Consider the following 10,595-nt stretch of genomic DNA (forward strand, 5'->3'; position numbering starts at 1 on the left):
AAGAATTATATTAAAGAAAAAATATACATAATATGAGAGGCATAAACCCATGATAGTCAAAAGACAACAAGGAGCATAAGCTCAAAAAAAAAAAAAAAAAAAACCATGAATAGCATACCAAACAAGCATGAGACCAAAAACCCAAAAAGATCCACAATAGCATGAACAAAAGACCACTGAAGCATCAGTCGCAACGTACACGTATGAAACCCAGCAAAAGCATGACCAAAAATTACCACCGGCAGCGAAGATCTAATGTCAACACTCCACCACTACCTGGGCGTTTGGCTCACGACTTCACAGAACTCCAATTGTAAGATTGCAATTACCATTTGATGGAACAAAGCTAAGATCAGTCGCTCCAAATTACTAGGCGGGTTGACGGCCAACAGAAAGGGGCTTTTAGAGGCAGAAAAAACTAGAGGCAGAATTGAAATTTTCCCAGTATCTAACCATTGAGACAAACTTTAAAATGCATGCATTGCAACCACAAAAGAACCAGCATATATATATAGAGCCTCTCACACTGCAAATCTTCACCAGTCTCCATTATCAATAATCTTTTTATTGAGACAAGAAGAATGTTTCAGACATTCAACCTGTAGATTGGATGCTCTTGCTACTGGTACCCTCAACGTTTCGTACAACAGAATGCTCCGCATGATCCATATGTATCACACTCAACTTCAGCATCTGAACAAGCCTTTCTTTTCTTCTCTTTTCTTTTTTTGTTAATCAGACATAACATATAAAAGATGCAAAATACATTATCTAGTTCAATCTTTGAATTCTTAAGCGAGGACATTTCTTTTGTCCGACGACAACGTTTCAGACTTTCTCCCTGTAGATTGGCTGTTTTTGCTGCCACTGAACTCCGTATTTTTTAGAATAGACCGCTGCAAGATTCGTATGGGAATCCCATCCAGGTCAAAGTCTTCCTTCAAAGACTTTGTAAGGAACCTGAGCTCGGGATCCGAGAGCCGTGTCTTTCCACTCACGAAAGCAACAAAAGTAGGCGGTCGGGCCTTCACCTGGGTAAAATATTTGATCTTGGGTTGCACAGCCTGATCTTTCCAAGAATGCCTGCTCATAACCTAACCAAACAGATGTGTACAAAGACTTTTATCAAAACCAATTACACTAGAAGGGCTGAAAGCAAGAAAGCAAATAAAGATTCGCTACTAACCTTACGCAGCCAACGATTAAGACGAGCTGTAGACAACCTCAAACACCATTTCTCGTATGTATTAATCACCTCACGCATCACCGCTATCCGGCCTCTGCCCTCTAAAGCTGAAATGAAGATAACTGGAAATCCTACAACCTGCAAAATCATCATTAAAAATCCTCGCTAAAAATCGTCATTAAAAATCATCCCTGCTCATAAATCCTGTCAGAAGTCTCTGCAAAAGATTGTTAGATGATGTATCTACTTCTCAAACAATGACAAGCGTGGATCATCATCTGGCAGATTCTAATTTGTGCACTTCCTTCGAAATAAATGTGGAACATATACATGGTACACTCACATTTATCCATCATACAGAGAAAATTCAGAATGCTAGTAGCCACACTAATCATTAAATAATTTCAAACCCAAAATGCACCAGGTGAGATTCATACTCCAGAATCCTAGTAGCTCTACTAATCATTAAATAATTTCAAACCCAAAATGCCCAAGTGGGATTTATACCATGGTTGCAAAAATCGCTAGTCGGCTGTTAGGCGGTTCACGGGGATTAGGGATTAATCGGATTAATCGGGGACTAGTCGGGGATTAATCGGATTAATCGTTTTGAGTTTTTTAATTAAAAAAAATATATATGCAATACATATTATATATACCATTGTCAAAAATTGAGTGGTTTGTTTGGCTCAAAAAAAAAACAGGGATTTAATTGACCATTTTTTAAAATACATGTACTGCTTAGTTATTTATCCCTATCGTGAGGTCAAGAGTGGCAATTATTGTAATAAAAACGTTAAAGCAAAGATATTTAAGGAAGGGTAATTTAGTCACTCTATGGACTTTGACGCTTGATGACCTTCGTCTTGCTACGTCAACTGCGCCTCTCTCGTACTACCGTCATTCTCTGCGTGTTACTTTCTGAGCAGGGAACGGCGACTCCGTGGGAGATCGAAAAATGGCTGAAAGTGCGATAGATGGGAAGGACCCTAGTATAGCAGGAATCGCCTCCGCCATTCGTGTGATCCCCGATTTTCCTAAACCTGGTTGCTTCTTCACTTCTCTCTCTGCTTTTTTGCTTTTTTAGTGAGTTTATAGGGCTAATCGGGATTTGCTGCTTGACACGAAGCCGCTCAAGGACTTTGCTGCTTGACGCGAAGCTGTTCAAGGACACTGTTGATTTGTTTGTAGTGGAGGACTGGCCGACTAGCCTCGACTAGGCGAGATTTAATCGGGCACCGATTAACTGGGCCGATTACCCTCTGGTCGAAGCGGCCAGCCTCGACTAGCGACTAGTCGGCCGATTAGTCGCCGACTAGGCCGATTTTTGCAACACAAATTTATACTCGAGATATCCGGGGTATTGGCTGGTAAAAGTTCCATTCTGCAACAGGACTCCCATATTCGGGTCTGATTTGTACTCCAATAGACAGCTCATATTGAACTTCAAGAAACATGTTTTAAGACCCTGATGATTCTTGATGTGCATATATTTGATCACACTTTTGTGCGCATTTTTATATAGTTCTCGGTAATAATTGATGGAATTGAGTAGATATTATGTGAATTCCTTGTGTTTTTTGTAGGAGAGTTGGTGCATTCATATGGAGCAAAAGAGAGGCAAAATTGCACGTTAGTGTTTTTCAGGGAATGATCCATCCTTGTAGGAAGATCCCTCGGGCTTCAACATAGCCACTGCCACCAGAAGATCATTACTAGACCAATCCTTGTAGACATTGATCCATCCTTGTAGGAAGATCCCTCGGGCTTCAACATAGCTGCTGCCACCAAAAGATCATTACTAGACCAATCCATCCTTGTAAACAGATTGAACTGGCAATTGTTCAGCTGCTGCCTCCAGGAGATACATACATGACGGATAGATCGGCCAAGAAGGATCCATCGGCCCCCGATGCTGCAAAATGCAGAATTTGACTAGTTTTAGGTTTGCTAATTTCTAAACTTTAGTATATAAAGAGGGGTCACGAACTTTAGGTTTACACAATACTTTTCTAGGGTTTTGCGCAACAACTTTCATCCTCTCCAAGCTTTTGCAAGGATTCTAAGGATTCAAGGCTTACTTCCCAAAATCAATTCCATCAATCTTAAGGGGGTGTTTTCTTCATCTTTCCTCTATGAGTTCTCTTTTTGATTTTGTTTTTGTCTCTTGCATGATGGATTGTAACTAAACTCAACTGCTAGGGCTTGATATAGCCTAGCATGAATATTGCAAGTTATCCAATTTAATGAATGCATGATTTGGTTCAATGATTCTTGTCTTAATTTCTATGCTTATAGTTTATTGTTTATTTGATTGTTTAATCACCAATTGGGTATGGAACTAGGCTCATCTCGTTAGGACTAAGGAACGAACAGAATTCAGGTGTCCTAACAGAACTGAAATTAAGAAATCAATTGTCGACTGCCGTGAACAAGGTTTAGGGGATTGGTTGGTTGCTATAGTTCTTTAGATCTTAGTGAGTTATTAGCCTTATGTTAACGACTGCAAACGAACAAGATTAATATATTGTTGATAATATTTGTTGGCACCACAAACGAATGAACCAGCATATTTAAGAAAGAATCAACCCTTGAATCAAAACCATAATTGTGTTTTTATTAATTAAATGCTTGTGATAGGATTACTAGGTAAAGTCAATGCCCTAATATTCTTCTCATATTGAGAACACGAAAATCTGAATTTTGTTTCTTGTTAATTTAATTTAATTTAATTTCATCATACATATTCCCATTCTTCATAAATTCTCATTCATACTTCACGTTAGGTACATTAGCCAATGCACTAGGCTCTGTGGGATCGACCTCATACTTGCATATATTGTGCTATTCGTACTCTTGTGCAGTTGCGAGAATCATTACATCAACCCTCTAACTTACTAGTTTCTACCAATTCCATAAAGCATTATAAAGACCTTTTAAAAATTTTAACTTTAGGATGAAACAATCAAATTTGCTAATGTCAAGGAAACATCAAACAGCAAAAAACTAATAAAATAGAACAAATTAACATGTAAAAACCGCAAGACCGAAAAAAAAAAAAAAAAACTATCAAAGTCTACATTGATAAAAAGATATCTACTGACGGACCTGGGGTATAACAGTTCGAATTTCCAGAGGAACAGCCTCCCTAACCTTCTCGTTTAACTGCTTCCCTCTTAGAAGATCCATCTTGTTCACAATTACAACCAAACCCCGGCCTTCTTCCACAGCACGCCTCGCTATAACAACCTCCGCATGCGTCATACTACGGCTGGATTTTGCAATCTGATTGTGGTATATGATAAAATGAACATACAGATGCATTAGACTTGATTAACGATATTCTCTGCATATGTTTAGAAGTAGTTTCCTTGTTCTTAAAATATTTCCATTGACATACTTCACATGGGACTCCACTGTCTTTTGCTAACAAAGAGCTTTCACATCATTTGATAGCTCATATTTTTGTGCACCCTGAATTCTCTAAATAAATGGTCTTCCAAAAATCACATTGCATCTCCAACCACAAAAAAAAAACATCACCAGGTTTTGAAAAAAAATCTTATAAATTGTCTTCACCATATTCAAGGGGATGGTTTACAATCTCTAGCATCCAAAACAGGGTATCATATATCATGGAGAAGTGGCGGAAAGGGAAGGAACATTAATTAATTAATTAACATAGAAAAATTGAATGAACTCTTGTAAAAGAAAGGGAGCAAGCCTAATGTAGGGTGTCTAACTAACCTCTTCAGCATCAAGGACTAAAGCAACTACGTGAGCCCTCATCAAATTCTTTCTAGATTGCATTATGCTCAATGATGCTGGTCCTTTCTCCTGCTTTGTCCTTTGCAACCAACCTGCAGTGTCAACCTGAGAAATAGCTCAAAGCATAATGAATAACATGAACCAACACATACGGAGACAAGAATAATGAAGATTGGTGAAAACCAAAAACAACAGGAAAGGACAGAACTAGTTTCCTGTCTTAAGAACATCTAGACTTGAACATGAAGAAAATGAAATGGACAGACTGTTTCAAAAACAAACTAAGGGACTAACAAAACAGGATGGATGAGTGAGGATAAAACAAAAAACACCCGTGATCGAAAAGAACATGGAAAACTTCTTTTAAAAAGGTAAACAACTCATGTGTATAAGACTCTCGCAGTGGTTGGGGTCGGGGGCAGGCAGGATGTACGCAATCCTTATCCCCAAATAATATGTGGAAAGATTATTTGCAGGAATTGAACCTACGTTTTTTACGTTGCACCCCTGCAACTTTCCCACTGGGCCGCCACATGGAAAATTTCTCTTACAAAAAGAAGAAAGAAAAAGAAACCAACATGTGTTCTTAGTTCTTAGACTTAATTTTTATTCAAACCACAAATAAGAAGATTGGTAAACTTATATACACGTTCGAATAAAAGTAAAGTCTCCAATTTATCATAAAGTAAAAGGAGCAAATCATAAGTTGGACATATACCAAATATACAGTCCTCCCTTGAAATTCAAATTGGGCTCTAACTGCATCTCTAGTCAAACCAGCTTCTGGACCAACCATAACACGATCTTCTTGCAGCAAAGTATTCAGCAAGGTAGACTTCCCAACATTCGGCCTTCCAACAATTGCTAACTGCAGTGGCAACTTAGACTCGTCAGTCTCATCGGATGCATCCTGACTGGAGCCTTTTTCTTGATTACAGTTATCTGAGGTTATCAAAAAGCAAAGTAAGGTCAGAAATAAATATAAATAGCCAGGTAATCAACAAAACATTGAGGATGCAGTTCACAAATCAATAACACATGATGTTAACTAAAGAATCTACAGTAGTCAACATTGTTTTTGAGAAATCATGAAGTTGGTTATGAAAATACATCACGCTACTTTGTATTATAGAGCAGAGAGATGAGAAGTAATCCTCAAATAATAACTAGTTGTAGATTAGTAACTTCTGCAAACTAGAACTCCTCCCGAAAATTTGTAACAATAGAAATTTATTAAAGTTAGTGCGTATGATGAAGCACCCGTAATAAATGAGAGTTATAACAGGTACATAAGAAAGTAGGATGATGCAGGAAGTCACTAATTTTGTTTTTTCTTTTTAATTTGTCTTTTAACATGCAAGGACTCCTTTGTGGAAAACATTTCCCTTTTAGTTAGCCTGTGTGCTTCTAGATCTAATGTTTCCTTCATGTTTAGGTATCCTGATGTTTCCATAAAAAATGGTCGTAAACCTTAATTTAACGGCTTGCTTGCCACAAAAATAAGAACAGATTTTTTATGCAAAGTTACAATAGAAGAGATGTTTACAAGTTCAGTGAGAGATGATACATGCTGGGTGAGAGGCTAAGAGGGGAAGGTGAGTTTATCCAACCCTAACAGAGAGAATCATGGTTATTGTTCAATTCAGAAGTTCAAAAATTATATTCCAATTACAAACCTATGAATTGGAATTTCTCACCTAGGGTTCTTTATTTTGGGATAAATTTGGGGTTAGTGTTTTGGGTTCGCTCAATCCTAAACAAAATCTGCATCAATAGTTTAAAAACTACATCAATTGGCATCAGAGATAGAATCTGCACAGCCTACGACTTCTCTAACATGTTTATGCCAACAAAGAGTGGTATAAATTAGAGTTTTGCCATTGAGAAGATGACTAAACCTCCTTCAGAGAGGGAAAACAGTGCTCAGAAGTTACACTGGAGTCCATTGCAGCATATATTATTTCTCTGGTGATAAGACTGGGAAACAATAAGCACCGCTATGCTGAGGATCGTGAGCGCGTAGACTTTCTATGGAGCAAACTGGTTGACGAGACAAAAGGAAAAACAAAATTAATGGCTTCCTGCATCATAGGAACCATACTTTCAAAGTTTTTTCAAAATCTGAATCTGTCAGGAAGATCCAACAAAAACATGAGGCATTTACAGCATGTCACATTCTCTCTTTTGAAACATAGGTCTTATCGTCTTAGTGTCACAACCAACAGAATTGATGCAAGAGTAAATTGGAATCAAAGAAAAATCAAATGAGCCAACCAACTGCAACACCAGCCGCAATAGCATTTTGAGTCCTTTATTTTGATGCTCTACTATGTTTAATTTTCTTCATTTTTTTTTTTTGGACTATGGATTATAGATATGAGACACTACAACATGCCAAGAATGAGGTTTAAGGGTAACGCAGAGCTAATATTAAAAGAATGCATTTTCAGTGGTGGCCTGCGCCCATCACTTTGTTATATAATCCTCCAAGAACCTATTATTGTTGTCATCTACTTTCATCAGAAAAAATAGAGATCCTTTTCTTCATCAGCTTCTTAACATCAAAACTCATATTTCTAAAGTTCCACTCCAAATTTGATTTGATCCTTGTTTACTATATCAGTCTTTCCTAGCAATGCCTTAAACGACGCTTGAAGCAACACCTTGGATAATGTTTCAGAAATTTCTTCAAACATATAGACGAGTTAAACAGTTTAAAGAAAATTACGTTCTCACGGCTTGGGGAACAAATGCTTAGAATAAGACAACCATATCTTCTGAAGGCAAGTGGTTTCTTACCATTTAAAACTTGGATCATATAATCCTCAAGCAATGGCCGTAGAGCTTTATAAAGTTCTGTCATACCCAACCCAGTCTCAGCAGATATAGCGATAGGATCCCCAAATCCTAGCATATGGGCTTCGTCAATAGCCGCGGCAAGGGTGCAGGTGCCATCACAAAGAGATTCCGATTTATTCATTGCGACTATAGGATTGATTCCTGGTGCATGTTTGCGCAGCCACTTGCCCACCTCCATATCCAATGGATGCACCCCAGTTCTAGTCACAAATAAAAAGGAAGAAATTAAAATATTCACGAGCATTGTATTACAAAAATTTTGAATAATATACATCACCAAAAGTTTGAGAGTGGAAGAGAATGATTAAAAGAACTTTCAACTTCCTTATGAATAGTGTGTAACCCATCACTACATCATAGTACCGAAAAAATTTATCATTCATAAGCACGCATAAAAAAATAGCCTTTTTTATCATTCCTGAGAAAACAAACAAAAATTTGAGATGCCAGTATACAGTAAGTGATTCATTTTCACCTGTTTGCATGCGTGCTTTGCATTTTTCAAGCAGAAAATCATTAATTATTGAATTCCCACAAAACAGTCATTCTATGACACTAAAGATTGTTTTGGTGACTAACCTCACATCTATAAGGAAAATTAAAAAATGAGTCTTCGCCAACACATTTGCAGTCATTCCAGCAGATCTATCAAGAATAGAACCTGATGTTGCTTCCGTTTCTAACCCAGCAGAGTCCAGCACTCTAAATCGCAAGTCACCCAATCTAGCAAGGCCTTCTCTTATGTCCCTAGTAACATGATCAGCCGGAGTGTTGTACACAAGAGCCTCTCTCCTCCGAATCAACCTAAACATCATCCCAAAGAAAAATCAAATAAACAAAATTCAAAGAAAAAAAACACATGCACAAAAAAACAACAAGGACAACGCGACAATGATCGCTAAACGACTTAAAGCTTCTCGTCCGCCCATTCAACAAGTACTAACCGATTGAAGAGTGCAGACTTGCCCACATTTGGGCGGCCAACAATAAGAACGGTAGGAAGCAAATTGATATCAATTTTCGTGAAGTCCACCTCTGGCTTTCCCTGCATACTCTTTACACCGCACTTTACACCCTTATCAGCAACAATGTCATCAGAATTAACTTGAACTATATCTATGTTACTTGTTGTCTCATTATTGCAAGAATTCAAACTCAACTCCACATTTTCCGCTATTGTGCAAAATTCCTTAGCAGCTTTAAGCACCTCAAAAGGATAAGCAAGTCCCTTGCCATTTTCAATTGCACCGTTATGCGATGATCCTGAGGAGCAAAAAAACTCTAAATAAAATCCAATCACATCGACCAAAAAAACAAAATGTTATGCAAACCCCACCCACCTAATGAACTTCTGGCATGATTTTTTCCATATGTAAGGAAACAACGGAATTCAGGAGTTTTGAGGTTATTATGCACTTGGTTAGGTGGAGAAGCACTTCGGAAAAGGATGCTGAACCTGAAACCATGACACATCTTTCGGGTCCACATGGCTGGCAACCATGACCGGGACATGCCCAATTGCATCAGATGCTAAAAGGCCACAACAATTAACTCCCGAAAACAAATAGAAACAGTAGTTCAAAAAACCTGCATAAAAATTATATTTTCGTGCTCAATCATACGCAGTGTTTTAAAAGGCGGGTTCGGACACCGAGGCGCTCGACTTATTTGAGGCAAGGCGTAAGCCTCGAGGCGTAACGAGGCGCAAGCCTCGGTAAGAATCAACAAAAAAACCTATATGCTTAATCTAAAATGTACATGTACACATTCAAATAATATAATCATAACTCCATCCATTATATATGTCTTTATGTGTGTAAAAAACATCAATTATATATATCTGTATGTGTGTAAAAAACAATATAAATGAAAAAATAATCCAATCAATATATAATATATATATATACACACATATGAGTGTATTTGATTGAACTAATTAGATAATGCAAGTAGCCAAGTACAGAATACAGAACACAACACAGAGAGCACAAGAGCAGAGACTCTTCAAAGGATTGAATCGAAGAACACAACAGCAGAAGCAGACAGAGTACAGAACACGAGGGTACAAGAATATTAGATAGAATAAAGAACCTGAGTCGACCAGCAGACTAGAACAACCGACGAACAGGAACACCTCTAGAACCAATGAAAGAGAATACAGAATACCTCCAGCAGAGACTAGAACAAGCGACAGCAAAGAATAGAACAAATAAATAGCACAGAACCGAGTCAAATCCCAGCGCAACAAGCGAAGCACATTCGTATGCGAATTTTAGGGTTCAACATCTGCAATTGCAAGGTGAAGTCGCGCAGCAGAGGACGAGAAGAGGGAGTTACTGGGCTGTTGTGATTGGGCCAAAAGAAGAAAATTGGGCCAGAAGAAGAAACTGGACCAAAATAAGAAAACTGGGCCAAAAAAATAAACTTGGGCCAAAAAAATAAACTGGGCCAAAAGAAGTTACGCCTCCTACGCCTTGAGGCGTACATTCTCGAGGCGTTAGGAGACTGAGGCGTAAGCCTCTCAGACCTCTGTCAAGGGCGTACGCCTGGGGGCAGCTCGAAGGCGCCTCGCCTTGAGGCGCGCCTTAGGGCGTACGCCCTGATCGCTTTTTAAAACACCAATCATACGCAAAAAAAGTAAGACATCTCTGACTTCTCATCCAAATGACAATATATCAAACATTTTGTAAGCATTATCGATTCAACAAATGTGAAAAGAATCCCACAAGTTAAGAAGCACCAATACGGGTAAGGGAATACGGGATACGGAGATTCGCCATTT

At 38.3% G+C, this 10,595-nt stretch overlaps 1 protein-coding gene across 4 annotated transcripts; it reads right to left on the bottom strand.

Annotated features, from left to right (window-relative positions):
- Positions 1-481: 481 nt before the first annotated feature.
- LOC119984145 (GTPase Der) lies at positions 482-10,140 on the bottom strand. 4 transcript variants are annotated; one of them, XM_038827962.1, is made up of 10 exons: positions 9,905-10,136; positions 9,154-9,400; positions 8,758-9,076; positions 8,393-8,617; positions 7,754-8,013; positions 5,673-5,896; positions 4,934-5,059; positions 4,295-4,471; positions 1,187-1,324; positions 482-1,094 (listed from the first exon to the last, which is right to left on the bottom strand). In XM_038827962.1, exons 2-10 carry the CDS (start codon positions 9,335-9,337, stop codon positions 792-794), a joined length of 1,956 nt encoding a protein of 651 aa, XP_038683890.1. In that variant the 5' UTR covers positions 9,338-9,400; positions 9,905-10,136; the 3' UTR covers positions 482-791. The 4 variants fall into 4 exon arrangements, with proteins under 4 accessions (XP_038683890.1, XP_038683892.1, XP_038683894.1 ...); XM_038827964.1 differs by having other exon boundaries at positions 9,154-9,398; positions 9,902-10,136; XM_038827966.1 differs by lacking the exon at positions 9,154-9,400 and having other exon boundaries at positions 9,905-10,135.
- Between the last annotated feature and the right edge of the window lie 455 nt (positions 10,141-10,595).

The sequence above is a fragment of the Tripterygium wilfordii genome, chromosome 18, assembly GCF_013401445.1.
Source record: "Tripterygium wilfordii isolate XIE 37 chromosome 18, ASM1340144v1, whole genome shotgun sequence".
NCBI classification, from domain to species: Eukaryota; Viridiplantae; Streptophyta; class Magnoliopsida; order Celastrales; family Celastraceae; genus Tripterygium; species Tripterygium wilfordii.

What these genes read in the sequence shown, in the direction of transcription:
- LOC119984145 (XM_038827962.1), bottom strand. Translation starts at nt 9,337, where the DNA reads ATGCAATTGGGCATGTCCCGGTCATGGTTGCCAGCCATGTGGACCCGA. An exon ending in AAGGGAGGACTGTATATTTG is followed by an intron (nt 5,060 to 5,672) that starts GTATATGTCCAA and finishes GCTATTTCTCAG; the next exon opens with GTTGACACTGCAGGTTGGTT. An exon ending in TTCGAACTGTTATACCCCAG is followed by an intron (nt 1,325 to 4,294) that starts GTCCGTCAGTAG and finishes ATGATTTTGCAG; the next exon opens with GTTGTAGGATTTCCAGTTAT.